The sequence below is a fragment of the Lepidochelys kempii genome, chromosome 10, assembly GCF_965140265.1.
Source record: "Lepidochelys kempii isolate rLepKem1 chromosome 10, rLepKem1.hap2, whole genome shotgun sequence".
Lineage (NCBI taxonomy): Eukaryota > Metazoa > Chordata > Testudines > Cheloniidae > Lepidochelys > Lepidochelys kempii.
Window position 1 is genome coordinate 58,231,946 of NC_133265.1, and position 21,491 is coordinate 58,253,436.

A 21,491-nucleotide genomic window follows, 5' to 3' on the forward strand; every position below is an offset into this window, starting at 1 on the left:
TAAGAGGCCCACACTTTCCTTGGCTTTCTTCTTGTTGCCAACATACCTGAAGAAACCCTTCTTGTTACTCTTCACATCTCTCGCTAGCTGCAGCTCCCAGGTGCGATTTGGCCCTCCTGATATCATTCCTACATGCCTGAGCAATATTTTTATACTCTTCGCTTGTCATATGTCCAACCTTACACTTCTTGTAAGCTTCTTTTTTATGTTTAAGATCCGCTAGGATTTCACCATTAAGCCAAGCTGGTCGCCTGCCATATTTACTATTCTTTCGACTCATTGGGATGGTTTGTCCCTGTAACCTCAACAGGCAAACTGCCCTGATGCTTGTGCTATCTGCATTCAGTTCCGTGGTTCATGCGTTGATATGCCTGCAGACTACGACCGGAGTGGATTTGTGCTTAGCTTTACTTGCAGAGTTTTCCCAGGGGGTGGAATGGGGCAACTGCTCTCTAAGGGCTGGCTCAAGTTTTGCAGAGTTCCATCCATTACATACTACTGCCCCCTAGCAGTGTTTGGATATGGCAGTAGAGCTATTAAATGTCTGGCTTTTTTGGGGTGGGGTGAGATGCAATAACTGGCTAAAGTTCAATTTCGATAAAAGTGCAGTGATGTTGCTTAAAGGGGGATAGCTCTTATTCTTTTTTGAGGGCATCTGAACTAGAGACTAGTCAAATCATTCTACAATTTGCCAGTGTTAGTTTCATCACATGACAATCTTTAATGCAAGATTAATCTTTAATTCCTGGAGATTCTGCAACCCTACATTCTAGTGAGGGGGAACAGATGTTCCAAGACCACCTTAGGGATGCTTCAGCTTTTTTGTTTCAGCTACAGACCTTGCACCTGTGGCCTATGCTTTTGTCACCAATACTGGATTACTATAATGTGCCCAATCTCAGGCAACATCATCTAAAACAATGTGGAAACTGAAGCTGATATAGAATGTAGTAGCCTGCTAAAGTAGAAAATATTAGTGAACATACACATTTAGAATATGCACTAACTGCCTGTGTGGTGCTGTCACAATTGAGAGGTTAGTATTGACTTTTAAAGCTCCAAATTGTTCAAAATATTTTTATTTTAGGTTAACTCTAATGTTTCCAGGGAGCTCACAAGGATGAGGGCGGGAGAGAGGCAGAGTCCTGTTATAAACAAGAGGGCTGCAGGCTTGCTGCTTGTGAGGATTTTCAAAGGGGGGAGGGGGAGATTGTTCCATGGCTCTAGTGCTTGTACCCCACCCAAACTAGCCTAAAGCTGATCACCATCCAGCTCTGTTGAAAAGCTCATCTTTCCTGAACAGATGGGGATGGTGACTGAGAAAAGGAATTAAAGGTGGCAACTGGTGGGAGTTCCTGTCTTATGATTTGAAATAGCAGTTGGGGGTATGGGTGGGCTAAGGACCTAGTGACATATGATGCAGGGGGCAGAGAGAGAAGCTAAGTGTTTCAAGTGGCTTTCAACAAAGTAGAGGATCCATTTCTTGCATTTACCCACAGTATTAGCCACTACATAACAATGCATATCTCTTCCTGCTGATAATTTGTACAGGTCTAGGACCCTCAAAGATTTGGTACCAATGCCAACCTGACGGTCAGAAGTGGAAGAGGTGCATCGTTACTGTACACCGAAGTTAAAAGCACACTGCTATTCTGTGCCAAGATGCAACAGCTCACCAAAAAACCTCTTCTACTCTCCAGGCTGTTGAGAGGATTAGACTAAGGGCCAGGTCAGTGCTAGGAGCGCTTTGATGGTGTAGGTATAACAGGATGCTACCCTGGTAAAGCGATCTTAGTGCAGACACTGTCTTTAGCCAACCAAAAATGCAATTTTGCCCATATAGCAAATTCCAGCCACCTCCCACCAAAAGCAATTTTGCCAATATGTAAAAACATTTAGGGATGTCTCATGCCACAGCTACATGTGTCATGTTACCTCCCTGACCAGCATAGGTATACCAGCAGAAGTTTGTTATAGCCTTACCCACAGGGAAAAGGGACACTTGCAGATTAAATACCATAACTCTTACAAAGTCTTCACCTTTACTGACCAACTGCCATTGTGTTAACTGATGGAACGCTTTACAAAGTTACATAGCCATTAAAAAGGTGTCTGTCCAATACAAGATGCATATGTTGTTTTAAAATTCAGAAATGAACAAAGCACCTGTTTGGACACCCAGAGGAAAAGAAAAGAAAATTGCAGTCATAGGTTCCCACTTAAATGCACTAATTCTGCTCCTTGCCAAAAACCTGGGAAAGGGACTGGCCATGCAGCATGTCCTGAGGTTTGACAAATTCAGGCTGTTAAAGACCAACATGGGTGAGTAAATTCCAAAGTCTAGGGCCCTTCTACTCTGTCAAAGCCTCCTCTTGAGCACTTCCATAATGTAAAGCTGTAGCAGTACCACACAGGGAGAGGACTCTCAAATAGTAAGGACTTAGGCAGTTCAGCTCTTTACAGGTCAATTACCAACATGCTGAACTCAACGCTGTTAACAGTCAAGCTCTTGCAAATTACTAAGCATTTGTCTTGTGGTCAGTGAGCTATTCCATTCAACAAGCAAGCCAATGCCTTCACCCTTGAGTTCAATTAAGGCGTAGGCCCATTTCACAACACTAGTCTGACCCAGATGCAACACCACCATGGACCATAATGATAGTGGTTATTTGTTACTTAAAGTGGTAAGTGTTCCTCTAGGTAGACCCTACTATGTAATAACCCTTACTGGCAAAGAAGATAGACTGCTAACGGGGTTCTGAGGCCCTTTCCTTTGGAATATGCTTTCTCTCCTTGGTTTGAAATAAGCCAAAGCTGTTGTCCTTTAGGGGATACTACAATGCATATCTTTTTAAGAGGGCTGCTGATGAAAAATATTGGGGTGGATGCATGGGGCAAGTGGAGGATCTGGTTATTTTTTGTTGTCTGGTTCAGTATAATATGTTTTTCTAACTACTGTGTATTTCAGAAACCTAAATATGTACAGGGTGGCAGAGGTAAATCAGATAGCAAGTTATGTACCAGAGATGGGTCTCTCTTAGGGTTCTTTAAAGGATTCCTCAAATAATTCCAGTAGTATCAGACAACGGATTATCGGAAGTTGTTTTCTAGGGCCTATTTCACCAAAAGCTTGGAGGAATTTAAGTTATATCACACAAAGAACACCACTTTTTCCATCAGGGCAAAGTGAGGCTGAAAATGACCAGTATGTGAACTTCTCTAAAATTCACACCAGTAAAGAAAAGCAATTCCACACCTGAACATGCTTGTGGTACTTAAGACATCCTTAGACAGACTTCTCTTATAAAATAGTATCCATGCTCTTATGTAGTAATTGGAGTTCTCATACCAGTCCAGACTATCATCTGTGCTTTGTAACGTGATCGTTGTGCTGTTTTGGAAAAGTGTGTGTGTGTCTGTGTAAAAAAGCATCTTTTTATACAAGTGATCCAATTATACCGTCTCCATCTGCTGGCAGGGAAGAATTCAAGTGGCCAACAGAAATTAAAACCCCCCCTCAAAGTTATCAGGTACAAAGTGTTATAAACCACATTGATTGATTTGTTTTCTGTTACTGTCCTACTGTTCTAACTCACTCTGGATATTACTGTAGAACCTCAGAGTTATGAACACTTTGGGAATGGAGGTTGTTCATAACTCTGAAATGTTCATAGTGCTGAACAAAACATGGTTATTCTTTCAAAAAGTTTACAACTGAACATTGATTTAATACAGTTTTGAAATTTTACTATGCATAAGAAAAATTGCTGCTTTTAACCATCTTAATTTAAACGAAACAAGCACAGAGTTTCTTTACCTTGTCAAATATTTTTTAAAACTTTCCCTTTTTTTTTAAAGCAGTTTACGTTCAACACAGTACTGTACTGTATTTGCTTTTTTAAAAATCTCTGCTGCTGCCTGATCGTGTTCTTCCGGTTCCAGATGAGCTGTGTGGTTGACTGGCCAGTTCAGAACTCTGGTGTTCATAACTCTGAGGTTCAACTGTAAGTACAGTTTTTAGTTAGAAATAAGTTAGGTCAGAGTGAGACTGTAACGAGGTACAAATTATTAAGTTTATTACATAAGCACATCTGCAGATACATTTTAAAAGGTATGGCACAATAATCAATCTACCTAATCCTTCAGCTGTGGGAATAAAAAGGGAGAAAAATCAAATGCAGAGAAAGTTGTAATTTCTAACTATATGGGACAGTTGTTTATCTTGTCTATAAACAGATACCCTGTATAAACATGTCTTGAAAGGCTAATACCTATTTGGTCTTAAATAAAGTTATATTAGGAAAATAATATAGATAATATAGGTTTTACCTAAAATATATGTGCATAATGAAATTATCTCAAACAGTATAATAGAAATATCAAGATAGGATAAAATTACAATGGGTTTTATCAGCATTCGTTATACTTCACCCTTAATTTAGTGAGACATTTTGTATTACAAATTATACAAAATAGCAGGCATTTTCCATGAGGTGAATATAATATACACAGTGCTTAATGGATCAACCAGCAATATCATACAAAGGTCTACTTTCCCATTAGTTAGAATAGATGCAAACACTATTGTAACGTTCCCACAACTATTTCAGTTTTCAGGGAGAAACCTTTCTAATCACAGATGCCAAATATAGTATGTCAATTTTGTGAGCCACTTAACTATATGGATTCTGTATTAGACATCTTACAAGAAATAGCATGCATTAATCTTCATGAATCCTGTTACAGGAAAGTTTAAACCCAGTAAAACTCAACTCTATAGACCGTATTAAACATATCAGGAAAAAAAAAATCTGTTTTCTCTGAACACACCCAGAGATATCCATACCAAGAACAAAACAGGTTAGTAACATTCTCCATAGGAATCTAGTGTACTAAATGACTGGAAATAAAAGTATGGTACTAAATAGAAAAATCTTAAAGTATTATTATTTTATTATTTTTAACAAATGTACAATGGTCACCTGTAACTTTTCAGTTGTACAGATGTAGAGAAGCAGAGAAGATGGCAAACTAGGTAACATTGTTTAAGAAAGGGATTCTAAAATCCTATACTGTGGACTACATCTTAATATATTGTAGACCATCTCCCTTCTCATTTATGATCAAACAACAATCCCCATAGAAACACTACAATTGCTACTTGGAAATGTAATATTAGGAAAGTATTTTTAGGGATTTTTAAAAAATGCTATTAAGTAGCTGCAAATGAGGACCTAGCGTCATTCAACTAATAAGTTCGCCAGGGACCACCAGCAACCCTTTGGACCCCTGGTGGTACAGAATTTTAGAACCACTGATGTAATGTTTAACTCAAACTTTTAAGAAGTCAGCATTGCTTTAGCAGTGACCACGAAAAGGACATTTATGGTTTTCTCCCCTCCTAATGAAAACTGTCTTAAGTTTTATATTTGAGGGTCTATCAGCATTTTATTTATAAAGTTTATTATTTATAATTGGGTTGTGACTCCATTTCTCAGGCTGGCACTGCATACAACATTTCAATCAGAGCAATGTTTGGCTTTTTGATTTGAAAACTCTCTTAAGTTACAAAAAGGCACAAAAGCTAAGCCTGAGACTGTCAACTTGTTGCAATTTTGACCAAGTACAATATTGCACAAATACCCAATGAGCAAAGGTGCCAGAATATCTAGGCACAGTGGGGTGAATTTAAAGCCCAAAGCTATTTTAACTATGATTCTGTTGTGGGTTGAAATTACACCTTTAACAGTTTTTTAAAGATAAAATCAGAGTTTTAACTACACTAACCTTTTGTTGCTTGTATCTAGTCATAAGAATGAAAGATGGCCTTTGAAAAGCTAATGTCACAATGAAACTCAAATGAACCCCAACCCTCCAAGCTCATTTATAAATCATATCTTTGGGTTCAGTACAGAGAACTAGCTCACTTAGGCCCCAATGCTGCAGACTTTTGAATGCATCCGATGAAGTGAGCTGTAGCTCACGAAAGCTTATGCTCAAATAAATGTTAGTCTCTAAGGTGCCACAAGTACTCCTTTTCTTTTTACATTAAACAGTTTGCCAGTTAGGCCTCAGTTCAATTTATGCACATTAAGTTCTAGAGGACTGTTCACATACATAAGTTGTTGTATGCAATGTTGTAGCCATGTCAGTCCCAAGATATTACGGAGACATGGTTGGTTAAGTAATATCTTTTATTAGACCAACTTCTGTTGCTTGTCTCTCTCACCAACAGAAGTTGGTCCAATAAAAGATAAGACCTCACCCATCTTGTGTCTCATACATAAATTGTAGCAGGCTAAAGTGTGAAGAAAGCTCTACTTACCAGTGATTCTTCAAATGTTCGTTTCAATACTTTTTTCCTTTTAGTAGTACAGAAATTTTAAAAAGCTAATTTTCATCTAACTAGTTCATAGAAACTACACTTCTCTGAAAATTTAAAATCTCAAATTTTGAACCTTACCAAGGAATTTTTTGGTTCCTTACATTATTCTCTTTTAAAAGATTAAGTAAAACAGATTTTAATTAATGCTTTAGAAAACAATATAAATTAATCACTAAGACTCTTAAAATGCAAAACAGATCCAGTTTGCAAAAACTGAGATGTAATGCAATATTGGATACCCAAGTAACTGACTGAAACCCTTCTCTCTTTCATATTAATCTTTGTAAAACAGGATTTTAGTGTATTTATCTGACTCTTGACATGACTGGATTTTAATTAAATTATGCTGCTTTTCAGTATAGTTTTCAATATGAATTTTTTTTTTCCAGAGGTAAGATCTGCAATAACTAATATGAAATTGTAAAAACATGTTCATATTGTGATTTGTTAATATTATGTGCATCAAGACAAATAGCTTAGCTGGCAGCTAAAGCTTCATAAAGCAATGAAGCCCTTGAAGCAATGTAGCTCAGCAGTTACAAGATTTTTTTTTTCATTTTGCTGTATGTTTTACTAAGGAAAGACATCTTAAATACATTACAAATAATCAGTGTTAAATAAGAATGTTTCTTTGAACTGACCTTTTTCTTAAGAAGGGATCTTATGAATGGTTTTCTCCATGTTACTTTATTTTTTCAAAACAAAATGCCCAGTATCAAAACCATGTAATTAATAAATAGAAGAACAAATACTTCAAACTACCATATTACCTTTAGCAGCTGCTGCACTGGCAGCAACTTTTGTAGTATAAAATTCCCCAATAGTATAGAGCATGCCTTTTTGTTAACATGAGCCCATACACATATATAAAACAAGATACCAAAAGGCAATTGTAAAACAAACGAAAAAAGTTGATATGTACTTCTGCAAGTAATACTTAAGACAATGCTGAAAGCTTAATCAAAGAAAATAATTATGAAAATCCAGATGTATCCTTGACAGGTTTCAGAGTAGCAGCCGTGTTAGTCTGTATCCGCAAAAAGAACAGGAGTACTTGGGGCATCTTAGAGACTAACAAATGTATTTGAGCATAAGCTTTCGTGGGCTACAGCCCACTTCATCGGATGCATGCAGTGGAAAATACAGTAGGAAGATTTTATATACACAGAGAACATGAAACAATGGGTGTTACCATACACACTGTAACGAGAGTGATCAGGTCAGGTGAGCTATTAACAGCAGGAGAGAAAAAAGAAAAAAACACCTTTTGTAGTGATAATCAAGACGGGCCATTTCCCACAGTTGATAAGAACGTCTGAGGAACGGTGGGGGGAAGGGGGAATTAACATGGGGAAATAGTTTTACTTTTTGTAATGACACATCCACTCCCAGTCTTTATTCAAGCCTAATTTAATGGTGTCCAGTTTGCAAATGGTGTGCCAGCAATGCTCCTCTGCCATGTACATTGGCCAAACCGGACAGTCTCTACGTAAAAGAATAAATGGACACAAATCAGACGTCAAGTATTATAACATTCATGTTCTCTGTGTATAAAATCTTCCTACTGTATTTTCCACTGCATGCATCCAGTGAAGTGGGCTGTAGCCCACGAAAGCTTATGCTCAAATAAATTTGTTAGTCTCTAAGGTGCCACAAGTACTCCTGTTCTTTTTGCGGATGTATCCTGTCTTTCAGTCAGAGGGATGCTGTGATTGAAAGGTAGGAAGTCAGTCGTACAACATTATTTATATCAAACTACTACAAAGGACTAGAGGTGGTTTTCTGCACTCACTTGTGGGAGCTGGAGGCAATGCAGTCATTCCTGGTAGAAAAAAAATTTTTTTTTTTTAAAGCTGACCCTTTTGCTTAAGAATTGGCACTTAGTGGCTAACAAGAAATTTTGAAAATGGAAGAGGGTGCGATAATGTTCACTGTTTTGCCATTAATACCACACATTGGTATGGTGGCTGAAGTCTATTGGGCTATAATACAAAGGGGAAGGAGAGAGAATTGATTGCTTTTGTTAAATCTTATCAAATTTAGACAGTGATTAAGAACATATACAGGCAGTACAACAAAAGCAGAAGCACAGGGCAAAAGTTTGTGATAAAATAGCAACATGTTACAATAACGTTGGAAAAAAAGTGTTAAGTATTTACTTTTTAAGAAGTACAAATTGTATCAAAGGGCGAGTCCAGCTCATTTCACTGATGTACAGTCTTGTAATAATTAGAACAGTCAAACATTCCAAGAGTTATCAGTAATGTTACAATATTTTAACGTCTCTGGACATACACACAGACACTTTTGCTATAACAAAAATCAAATTGCTTCTAATATAACTAGTTTTCAGACACATAGCCACTAATTTATTTCTGACAGGGTCTCAATGGTTATTTTTGCCTGCAGTCTCAATGGCCAACTCTTAAGTATGCCAGAAAGGAAAATCTGGTGCTGTAAATTAAGTACATCAAATATAATATCTATCTGATAACTTTGCAGCTATTAGTGTGCAGACTGTCCACAAAGTGCTGAAACTGATGTAGTTTAAAATAAATAGGATAGTAATTTTACTGGTTCATTATATCTATCTACTTACATTGCTCACAAAGAGGTCATAGTTTTTTAAGCAGAATGTGTTACCTAGCATTTGCAAATACAAAACTAGGTTTTCCTATAGCACTCTTTTCCTATAGTAAATAAAATTCCTATATAATTCTTTTGTAATTTTTGTCCCTTTTTAAACCTATCAAGATTTAAGTTAATTAAAAAGCATGCTGTTGAAGTGTTTACACCAAAAATGTGACCTACCTTTAAACATTTGAACCTAAAGGACCTTGCAGACTATATTATATAAATATCTATTTAATTTGCAAACTAAAAACATGTTTGATGTAAAACATCTAAACGTGATTTTGAGCCCCTTCTAATTGCTCTGTACTAGTAGTTAAATATTATTCCTTGAATAAGGAGAACAATTGATGCTTGGGCACAAAAGTAGTAGGAATAGAAAATCAAGTTCAATTAGAAACACAAGGGAAAGGTAATGGTTGCCAAAATGTAAAGAAATTTGGTAGGACAAGAACTGTATTTTCAAACTTCTCTGGCAGTATTAGAAACAAATTTAGTAGTATAAAATGGTCATTTTGATTTACAATCAAATCATTTTTTTAAACTAAATGCATAATATAAAATCAAACCAATTTGCAGTTTAATAATGGAAGCAGGTTGGAGTTTAGTTTTATCTTTTAAACCAGATGGAGGGAAATCTTAATACTTGTTCACATTTTTAAACCTCTCCCTTACTCAACACGGTGAGAATGGGCTAGAGACTATAGACTATGGCTAGAATTTTCAAAGAATATTAATGGTATTTTAGTGCCCAGCTCCCTTAGGCTCATTTGAAAATCCAGTTTAAGATTGTAGTTAAATCAAAATTGTATATACCGAGTCTTGCTTTTCTTCTTCCAATCTTCGTGACTATAAAATTCTCGATTACTACGGGGACTATATAATACTGATATACATGTTAACAATTAGCTGTGCAACCTTTGACTGAATTGCGAGACTGACTCCAATGTACAATAAACTGCCAGACTCCTTGCTCATTTCCAGTCTAATGTCACACAACATTTTAAAGATGGCATTAAGAATTGGACTTCTATATTTAGTGGATTGTGGTATTTATTGTTCAGTAGAAAAAGAAAAAAAACAAACTAATGATAAAACCCACCAAACGGTTAGAAAACTTTACTTCAAGTTCCAGGAACCAGTGGACACTTAGCTCTGCACCACTAGCCTCTGCTGGTCACGAAATGGGAATGATAGTGAAGAGCACACAAGAGTATACTTCTGAGGACTTGTTGACACTGCCACTTAAGTTGATGTAAGTTACACCGCTCAGTAGTGTGAAAATGCCACCCCCTGGAGTGATGTAAGTTGCATCAACTTAAAGCGCTGTCTACACCGTGCTATATCGGCAGGAGACACGCTCCTGCCAACGTATCTTCCATCTCTTGTTGCGGTGCAGTAATTACATTGACAGGAGAGTGCTCAACTGTCGACACAGATACAGCTGTAGTGAAGACAAGCCCTGAGGCTTCAAGTTTGTATAGTATATAAATTCTATTCCTCCATGTATTCCGTAAATGTTTTCAGTGGATTTACACAATCTCCATTGAGTTGGAAGCATTATTGTGGACTGGTTTCAGAGTAACAGCCATGTTAGTCTGTATTCGCAAAAAGAAAAGGAGTACTTGGGGTGCCACAAGTATTCCTTTTCTTTTTACTGTGGACTGTTATTGATACAGCAGTTTGTTACAGTTCTGAAAGCTAATATCAACTCAAGTAATTGAGCAGAATACTTGTCTGCAAAGTATTTGGTCAAAAAAAAGATGTAAATATTCATGCTGCTATATTCTGCACAAATGTATTACAATAGAAGAAAACAATCAAATGTCAATATTTGTCAAACCTTTTGTGTTTTTATCTACTTTTCATTCAAATGTGAAATGTTTTCCTCAATGGCAGTGGCCCTTTTCTATGCATTCTTTTGAATTTCAGAAGAACAATGCTGCAGGTAGTACTTTATATAGTACATTTCATCCAAGTGTCTAAATGTTCTTTGTACATAATTATGCCTCAACACAGCTGAACTTACAAACATTTCACAGATAAATAATGAGTTGGTAAATGATTATACATCAATTTTTGTGCACTATTCTTTTTCCTCTATTTCAATTCTAATCAGTATTACCCCCTTGTGATGGATTAGTGTAAGTCTGCATCTATCTGTATCAAGCTGCAACCTTCATTCTGTTTTGTGAAGACCACTTTGATTATAGAACTATTTTGGCTATGTAGTCTTCATATTGAGCTAACACACACACATCAAGAGAAATTCTTGCCTCTCGTAGAGGGCTAGCAATGGGAGGGAGTCATTAAATCCTGATGACCTTCCATTCAATTGGAAGCTCCCTTGACAAAGAGCTGGCTACCACTCAGAGAGCCCAGCTCTTCCAAGCAGGCTGACAACCAAGCAGTGGATCACCTGATGGGGGTCTGAGGCTCATCAAGATACAGAAAGAGAAGGGCTGCTCAGAGTAGCTCTCTCTCACCAACCAGAAAAGGAAGAGAAGACTGTACTGGAAGAATGAAGTTCAGGAAAGGGGAGCTGCAAGTCTGAATAGACACTGAGTCCCAAAGAACACTCAAGAGTGGTGAGGAAATGGAGGCAGGGAAGGGTGTACATGTGGCTTATTTTACATGGATTTGTCTCTCTTGTGCTATCTCAAGTAATGAGTGATGGTTTAGAAATCCCTCTGCAAAGTGTCTGATTTTATTCAGTTATCACATGTCCCAGAAGGGGTTAACCATAAACCAGCGTGGAAGACGAGGGTAGGTGTGCCAAAGCTACTGGGACGTCTTAGGAGGCCGACTTTGAGAACAGGTGCCATACAGCATCTATGGGCTGGGGAACAAACCTGGAGGCCAAAGAGAGACTGCCGTTGAGTCTACCCAGGCCCACAGGAGTTGAAAAGCATTCATATGCAGTGTGTGGATCCAAACAGAGCAGTTTAGTAGAGTGTCCAGCTGGGGGAGTTTGACCAGGACTATGACACACTCAATATTCCAAAACAGAGATTTATAAATAAAGGTATAAAATATAACCCTGAGCATAATCAATACTACTGTCTGAAACGAGTGCAGTTTTGATAATCAAATTATTACAAGAATACCACAGTATCACAACTTATTACATACATGGAAATATAAGTAAACTATATAGATTTCATTATAAATATGGTAGCTCCATATTTATTTGGGTAGAGCTGAACAGAGGTATAATAGCTATGTTTAGGAAAAAGACTTGGCATTGAGAAACAGCAAGGCACAAGGGGTGTTTTTCCATTAGAGAAGGAAAATGCATGTGTATGTGTAAAGCCAGCTTTTGGGCTTCAGAGCGTGGTTGAAATATAAGAGATCTTGAGATGTAATCTGCAACTGTGGAGGTGGAAGATGGGAGAATAATTTCCATATCAGACCTAAAAGAAAGGAGCTGGAAACTTAACTTATTTATTAACACCACACTTAATTTGGAAATTTACATTCAACCAATGTAGATTTCTGAGAAACGAGCTGTTCCATTACTGAATATGGGTAGAGGGATGAGCCACCGTATCAAGTACAAATAAACTGAGGTGCCAAAGTAATGCCCTCTTTCACAGTCTCCCTATCTCCAACTTCATTATGGTGGTTTAAAAATCAAGAGGGAATAAAATAGGCAAATAATAGGTTAGGTGACCATATAAAGAATTATAAATCTTTGATTGTAAACTCTTCAGGGAGGGGACTGTGTCTTCCTGTGTGTTTGGACAGTAGAAGTTGTTATAATCAAATAATAAATCTGGTATAGGTAAGAGGAAAGATTTGTGAATGAAGTCAAACACCTGAATTCATGATAGACGGGATGAATTTGAGTCAAAATGGGAAATTTTAGTTAAAGGTACTTTTCTTACCAATTACCAAAATAAGAATTTGATACAGTAGAAGACAAAGTGAGGAAATACCAAAACAAAGAAGAATACATAGTTGGGTATCCTCTGCATAGACATAACCATAGCTTGAACCAAAAAAGGTAGTAGCCAGAGGAAAGAAGTATAGGTAGAACACGGTCCCATTATAGACATGGGCAAGTGGAATGGAAAAAAATATTGGAGAGGTTATTGAAAAGATTATAGGAACAATCTTTGTTTGCTAAAGAATATAGGGTAAGTCAGAAGGGAAATTTTGCTGGAATTCCATAAGTACATTTTAAACACTTGCAAAAAGTCAGTTATATTCTGTTTACCTCTAAGATGCTGGACACCTTTTTTCTCTGTGTACCTTACAAGAAAGGTGAATAAAAATATATACCCTGATCTTCTACATTTAATAATATCCCCGTTGACTTAAGACTCTATTTGTCAATGTCTTAAGGACGTCAGCCCTGATAAAGACTAGAAAGTATAAACATCAATTGTTTCTAAAGCTAGATCCAGAGAATGAAATAAAATATTTAAACCAACTGTAATAATGAATAGATACTAGTTTGTTTTTAACATGAGGAAAGGAAAAGCACATACAACATTGTAAAAAGCATTTATCTGCTGTTACCCATGCTATTCTTGTTCTGTAATCCAAAAAGATTTCAGCTATGAGTACTGTCAATCTGACACCTTCCCAGATTACTAAATTTAAAAAACTAAATGCTGCATTTTGAAATACTCTATGAAGCAAAATGGTCAGAGGTGTCCTTTAGAGAAAAATCTAGCCTCTGTCTTAGGTACATTTTCCATATAGGGTGTTATTTTTCAAGAGCATCTAAAGGAGCTAGGCACCCAAATCTTACTGACTTTTAATGGGAGTTGGTTGCTTAATCCTTAGATGCTCTTGAGAAATCCCACCCATTTTCTATAATAAGGGACAAAGGATAAGATCATTATTTTTTCCTATAGCTATTTTTACATCTTCCCTCTTTTCCCCTGAATTTGGAAAGGAAAAATATTAAAGAGGTGCATGCCAGTGGTACCATAATGATGTTTGTTGTAACATTTTCACACCTTCCAGTTTTTCCATAAGGTTATAGTTCAGTGTTTTAAAGTATCACAGCTGATAAGCCTAGTATCCATGGTCTCTGCTCAGTAATATTTCTAAAATTGTTTTTAATGTTTTTAGCAAATATTATGCTTATCAGTAAAGGTTAACGTATGCCCTATAATTAAATGCGTCTCTAAGTCCCTAATGTGTATTTAGGGATTTTTATTTTAAAAGAAAATTAATATGCTAAAGTTACTCATATCTGAAAAGTGGCCAGTGTAGAATAAAACTAGGTTATATGCATCAGCAGTTCAGCTTTGTCACCTCCACAGATCCGCGCTCTGGACCACACAAGGAAGTCTAGAAGCAGCTGTTCAAAGAAAATGTTAAATTAACTCATGACCAGCCACACACTTAGTCTAATGAGGTACGAATTAGAACTCAGTTTCAATATCTCCTACAGCAGAGTTCTCAGAAAGCACAAAGAGAGCTCAATGATTGAGGCACAGCATTGGGATTCATATTTACTGAAATAAAAGAAAACTTTTAAAATAGCTGTAATTCACAATTTTCAGTCACTTTTAGATACTGTCCGGCATTTCTTTTATTGACAGTTCCAGACATGTCCTTGCTATACCAGTGAACAAGATAGAAGACTTGAACAGAAACATTTAATACTAATCAGTTCTTTCACACAAAAAAATCTTTGAAAGGTAGTCACTGTTAAAAAAAAATAAAAAAGCAAAACTAAAACTGTGTGCTGAGCACATTTGAAAATCTCATCTGAATGTCCTAACTCTGTGAAGTCAATTAGAGTTTTATCACGGACTTCAGTGGGAACAGTTAGGTCAATACAAGTTTGAAAATCCCACTGTCGGATTTTATGCTAAAAGAAATCTGTTTGAAACAACCACAAGAGTACTTCATATAATTTAACAAATTCTTTTGGGAGAATCTTAGTTTTATTCTTCTACAGTACCACAGAAGGATGGTTAAGTCTCCCATAGTTATTAATTTCATGATACCTGTGCTTAATCAGGCTGAAAGCTAGAACTGTCAAAGTTGTAGCTGAGCTAAAATTCAATTATGTCACTATTAGGGCAATGATAAAAGGTACAGGCCCATGAAAGATCTAATTTCAAAGAAAAAAAATTGTAGCAAGTTTTACCAGCTTGGAGACTTTTTTTCTTGTTACTACAAAGACTTAAGCATAGCATTTAGGGGTGGAGAAACTGTTTGTTTTTACACATTTCACTTTCTTTTGGCCCAGGGAAAGACTACATTAGCCAGGACTACAGCGTAACACTGTTTCCTATACAGACGTAGGAACCATGGAATTGGGCAAAATTCTGATAATGGTTACTCACTCCATTTAGGAAGATGTAAACTCTATCAACAAAAAATTTTGGATGAAAAGAAAGGCATAAATCAATCCATACAGCAAAAAGTCACCAGAAAGTATTTTGTAAGCTGCCAATTTTAAAACATATGAGGGTCCTATTCAGAGTTTCGAAAATGCCACTAGAATATTCCCTCATGGGATTCCAGACCGGACAACTGACACTTCCCACAAAACAACTCTTTTACATGCCCTCAAAATATTGCTTCTTGTACAAATGACAACCATGCAGTTATATTTCTCAGTTAGAAATACAGAATCATCCAAGACAGATTAATTCTATATGCACAAGTAAGCCTACAAAATAGGAAAGTGATAGCTGTAAAACAGCAATGAACTTCCAAACTGCAGCAAGCTCTCCAGAGGCAATTTTTCAGATAAAGACAACTTAAATTAATGACAACAAAATTAATCATTGAGATTGATATTTCAACAGAACTGCTGAGAGGCCTGACAGAATGGGTCCCTTTCTTGGCCCTGGAGCAGTACAAGAGGGGATGAAGGGACAAAAGCTGCCCTAAAAGAGACAGTTGGTGTAATGCCAATAATCAGTTCCCTTCCTGCCAAGTGGGCATGTCAGGCATTGTTTGGGGGAGGAGGGGACCTGGCCAGCACACACTGTGCTCCAGATATCTTAGAGGGAGAGAATTGTTCCTGGAGAACATTCCAGCTGCATAAGTAAGAGTAACCTTCTAGATGGGGCCCAGACAACCAACCAGGAACCACACATACCACCCCCTTCAGATCATGAGCTTGAAATTACTATTATGTTGTTGTATGTTCCAAATACACAGGGTAAGAAGGGAATTCTGCAAATTTCTACTTTAAAACGTATCTGTTTTCTCTTATTGGTGGTTCAGAGCCTATCAAGATTCTTATACTGATGCCTATCACCATAGAGGACCTTCTACCATAAATCATAACTGGCTATGTAGTCTAGACTGATGCTACAAGCCTTTCTTGTTGCAAACAACTTATTCTCATAGCTGGCCTGGAGTAAGACACTATCTCAGGACAATCAAACTAATGCTTGATTTGATTCTTTTACCCCGATATACAATCTGTGGAAGACATCACACTGATCAGATCACCTAGGAACATGCAGGCTGCCTGCTGTTTAAGGTTACACTTTCTCAAGTTTTTAAAAGTTGAATACTCTAAAACAAATAAAACCATTAGAAAACTACACAAAATTGGATACATCACGGACCATATCTTTTACAAATTGGTCTGACATCACCAGCAGGAAACTGAACTGAGCAAAGGGCTGACTGCACTTTTCATATACGTAGGATCAGAAGAAAAAAGGTAGGTTTTAAATTAGAGGAGTATTGAATACGCTTTTTCCTTTTGTGTTTGGGCTGAATAACATCAAATGATTTTGAATTGCCTTGTATTAAGTAAGGGAGTCATTTTTCAGTAACTTTGTACATACAAATCTGAATACCCAAAAGCAATCCCGTACAATGTTGCAACCATTATGGTACAAGCTTAAGAAGCCAAAATAGTCTGACAAATATCAAACAAGGTGTGGAAGTGTGGGTTCCTGATCCCGGGGTATGTCTATACTAGAAAGGTAAGTAGAGCTATATTAGGATTAATGAGGATTATATTTAGCAGTGAAATGGGTTCCATGTAACTCCCAATATATTTCCCTAGAGAGCTCTCTATCCATCTTTGTATATCAGGAGGAGATACCCACAGAGTACAGCTGGGTACAAAAAACCCCCACACAAGTATCTTAACGGGTAGAATAGAGTAAAAATAACCAAACATTCAAATTATTTAAAAAATAAGCCTAGTTCTGTAGAAAGCTGCAAGAGTAATAGCACTGCAGAACAGATTACAGTACCGGAGTTAGGAGTATAAATCTTCCTATTGTGCTCCACAAATATTCCCCAATATTGATTTAAAGGGATGCCCATTACAGGTGAGAGTAGTTCAGTCTCAATGATTATTCAATCTTTGGATTCTTTAGATGCTCAACAGATGACAACTGTTATGGGAGTTTTGGTGATGTAGACATCAGTCCTGTAGGAAATTAATTAAGACCACCAAACTCATTTCATATTGGGTACTAGCTTATATATTTATGATTTTGGTCACTACCAAGTTGGGCTAGATGCACACCAATGTCCTAGAAGTAAAAGAGTAAAAGCCTCAATATTACGAAAAACCTTAGCCATCCAGACCCTTAAAGAAAGAGCAAATTGACAAGAATTATTGTGAATAATATGAATATCAAGCCACAATATTTCTGAAACTGGTAACTCCTTTATTGAAGGAGAAACTGAATTATCTGGAAAGTCTGAGATTTTTACAACAAACATTGACATTTAATTTGTTTTCTTCCACTGGAATTGAATATACCAATATTGCCGTAAGTATATCAAATTATGTTTCAGGGGTGTCAGTAAGACATGAAGTAGGAATATTAAACAGAGTTTTCTGATACTAGCAAGTACATTGAATTATTTTTAGTGATTTACTTTATTTTACGAAAAGATGTACTTGATAGTAGCAACAACAATCTAAGTTAATTTGTTTTAAAAGTGAATGTACAATGCCAGTATTGTCATTGGAAATAATAAGGTAACAGAAGCTTAACTTGACATATTTATTTTTCAAGAGTATTAAATGTAAATATGAGTTTGGAAATATTTCATCAGTAACAGACTGCTTTTTAAAAAATATATGGTTAAAAGTTTTTGTACCTCCAATACAATACAATGTCAATATTTTCAGTTCTATGTAAAGCAAACCATCACATTTGTGTTCCTCGTTTATATTTGTATAATTTTGTCTGAAGAAATGGATTTTTGTGTCTGAAAGAGAGATCCCCTTCAATCATTCATCATCATTTCAGTATTACAAAAAGGAAATTGTAAGAAAGTGGACAGAAGGAAAAAAGCTGAGGAAGAAACTAAGAGTGATCTAGACTGACTCTTCAGTTATCATGAGAACTATTCCTACTTTATCAGCCTAATTGTTTATTTAAATATGTAATAGGTTTGTGCAATGACTGGTTCTAATTATGGAGGCAATTCCACTTGAACAATTTTATAGCATTGCTTTAACACTGGACTCAAATTCAGAAATCAAGAGGGTTTTTTAAATTTTGAGTTCCACGGACATCCCCCAAGCCACACTTCAAAATATATGAATGTCATACTCCAGTTGGCTGCTTTAAACTGTTCTATACTCACGTATATTAGTGCACTTACCAAGCCTTTGAATGTGAATCGGAACTTTTTTTCCAGCAGAAGCAGCTGTTTTCAAAAGTGTCTACAAGTTGCTAAATAAAAACTTTATCAAAAGGATCAGCGACAAGGTAGTTGTTATTGACTTTCCCTGTTGAAATGAAAGAGGATTTGTAGTACCCTCATAATAAAATTCAACAAGTATTTTGTTCCTGTAACCTATAAATACTACAAGATGTAACATGTTTACTTGGTTCCCATAAATTAGAAAATCTGGTTATTTCTATAGAAGTTTTCCATAACTCTAAACTAATGATTTAAAAAACAAAGTGATACTACATCTGAGTGCCTTTCCAAACAATTTGAGAGACTAGCTTAACCTTTCTCTCACCCTGCAAAAGTGTGCTTTTTACTGATACATGATTTTTAAAAGTATTTGTACACAGTATACTAGCTTAAATATACAAATGGACATGTTAAAGTCATGTTACGGTTCAAGGTACTTCTGGATGAAGGCAGATATTAAGTTAGTTATTTTAATTCTGCATTCCTACGCAGGACAAGCATTATTAGAGACTTCAGTTTCCTACCACCATTCACGTGTTGCATGGAGAGATCAATAAATAACAACTTCTCTGGTCCAGTTTACCTATAATGGAAGATACTAAACAAAGAAAAAAAAACTATTAAATTATTTGTGTCTGACCCTGATAAGATCTGAGTTGTGATACCCAGTTTTTAACTTCAAGAAAAGCAAAATAAATCTTTATCTTGCTTATCAATAGACACCCCATTTTTCCATGACACACAATTTTCAGTATGATATTTAACAAATAACTTATATATGAGACTAAGGTCATGGTGGTAGAACTAACCCAGTGGTAGAAATAACCCAGCACAAATATGGGTTAAAGAATGGCCTACCAGCTCTTGAACAAAAGGAATCTGGGTGCATTATGGAGGCAGTTTGCCCAGAAACATATTGGGCTCTAAAACCATAAATGCCCAGTCTAAGTTATATTGTCAGACCATGAAAAGCAATATAGGATTCTGTTTTGCTGATGTAAAGATTTCAGGAAGAAATCTGACAAAATCAATTACCTCCTTTCTTTGTTTAGAGCAGAAGATGAAATAGCTTACTAACTGATATTATAAGTAACGCATGTCACTATGACACAAAACTTGCCATGATTTGTGTGTTTAGCTACAAGGTGCAGTATTTCTCATGACTGACTCAAAGCACAGCCGCATCCCATTGTAATAGAATTCCATCTCACACAGAGCGCACTGTATGACTTTGAAGAAAGTCTGTATGATTGTAACAAAGTAGTCACCCATCCTCTCCTTAAACGTGAATAAATCCATGGGGTAATCAGGCACAGGCGGCATGTAACAGGTTTGTCTTCATTTTATTCCTTGTTTTTGTTTGAGGACATGCACTTGACTCCAGGCAAAATCCATCCCCGGTTACAAAATAACACAACTATTCTTTTCTTTCTCTTTCTCTTTCTCCCTCTCTTTCTCTCGAGGTTCTTTTCGTTTGCGTTCACTACTTCCAGATTGTCTTCCACTTGCTGGAGAAGCAGCTCCTTGCATCTGCTGGAAGAAAGACTTGAAAAATCAAAACCAGCAAAGAGAAATATTATTCTAAATGCTAAAGGTAGTTCCTGAATCAACATTCCTGTCTAAAATTCATATGGCTGGGAACAGTAACTAATGGAAACTGAAACTTGCTCACTAACTTTAATATTAATTAATTATGCAAACTACAGCCATCAGGCACAGAGTGTTTCAGGGCATGTATACACTTGCAGATGTAGAGCGCTTTGAGTTAAACCCGCCTTCGGAGAGTGCAGTAGGGAAAGCGCTGCAGTCTGTCCACACTGACAGCTGCAAGCGCACTGGCGTGGCCACGTTTGCGGCATTTGCAGCAGCATTGGGAGCGGTGCATTATGGGCAGCTATCCCACAGAACACCTCTTCCAATTCTGGCGCTGTGGCTTGTGGGAAGGAGGCAGGAGGTGCGGGGCATTCTGGGTCCTGTCCGAATGCCCTGTGATGCATCGGTTCGCATCCCAGCAATCCCTGTGCTTCCGTCCACATTTGGCACCATCTTTCAACAATTTTCGTACTGCGCGCTCTGTCTTCCCTTTCGGTCTGCGGGAATGGAGCCCGAACTGCTGAGGAGTATGCTGACGAGTCTTGCCAGCATGTCACGTTTGGCAGTCGAGTTATTCCTTATGATCCAAAGTGACAGTGCGGGCTCTGACGAGGATATCGACTCGAATAACGCTTATGACACGAGTTTGCTTGTGGCATTCACGGACATGCTCTCCACCGTGGAATGCTGCTTTTGGGGTTGGGAAACAAGCACTGAGTGGTGGGATCACATCGTCATGCAAGTCTGGGATGACGAGCAGTGGTTGCAGAACTTTCGGATGAGAAAAGCCACTTTCATGGAACTGTGAGGAGCTCGTCCCCACCCTGCGGTGCAAGGACATGAGATTGAGAGCTGCCCAGACGGTGGAGAAGCGTGTGGCTATTGCAATCTGGAAGCTGGCAACTCCAGACAGCTACCGATCGGTCGCTAACCAGTTTGGAGTGGGAAAGTCGACCGTTGGAATCGTGTTGATGCAAGTTTGCAGGACTATTAATCGCATCCTGCTCAGAAGAAACGTGACTCTGGGTAACGTGCATGATATTGTGGATGGCTTTGCACAAATGGGTTTCCCTAACTGCGGAGGGGCGATAGAGGGGACGCTTATTCCAATTCTGGCACCAGCCCACCTAGCCTCCGAGTACGTTAATCAGAAGGGGTATTTCTCTATGGATCTCCAGGCGCTTGTGGATCACCAGAGGTGTTTCATTGACATTAAAGCAGGCTGGCCCAGAAAGGTGCATGACGCATGCATCTTTCAGAACACCGGCCT

The 21,491-nt window shown here is 37.4% G+C and overlaps 2 protein-coding genes across 13 annotated transcripts in view; one reads left to right on the forward strand and one right to left on the reverse strand.

Annotated features, from left to right (window-relative positions):
- The window catches only part of SLTM (SAFB like transcription modulator), a 46,119-nt gene extending 32,644 nt beyond the window's left edge, over positions 1-13,475 (forward strand). For 2 of the 5 annotated variants that reach the window (XM_073303740.1, XM_073303744.1), the window contains one exon: positions 1,552-10,201. Coding sequence is in view for 1 of the 5 variants with exons in the window: in XM_073303745.1 (XP_073159846.1) it covers positions 1,552-1,591 (40 nt within the window). In the remaining 4 variants the exon portion in view is untranslated. Of the gene's footprint in view, positions 1-1,551 lie in introns of all 5 variants that reach the window. The other 3 variants (XM_073303742.1, XM_073303741.1, XM_073303745.1) reach the window with 3 other exon arrangements.
- Positions 2,658-21,491, reverse strand: part of MINDY2 (MINDY lysine 48 deubiquitinase 2) — a 117,465-nt gene continuing 98,631 nt past the window's right edge. For 2 of the 8 annotated variants that reach the window (XM_073303749.1, XM_073303746.1), the window contains one exon: positions 8,064-20,161. In XM_073303749.1, coding sequence (XP_073159850.1) covers positions 20,030-20,161 — 132 coding nt within the window. In that variant the 3' untranslated portion in view covers positions 8,064-20,029. Of the gene's footprint in view, positions 4,003-8,063; positions 20,162-21,491 lie in introns of those variants that run through there. The other 6 variants (XR_012153986.1, XR_012153985.1, XR_012153984.1 and 3 more) reach the window with 6 other exon arrangements.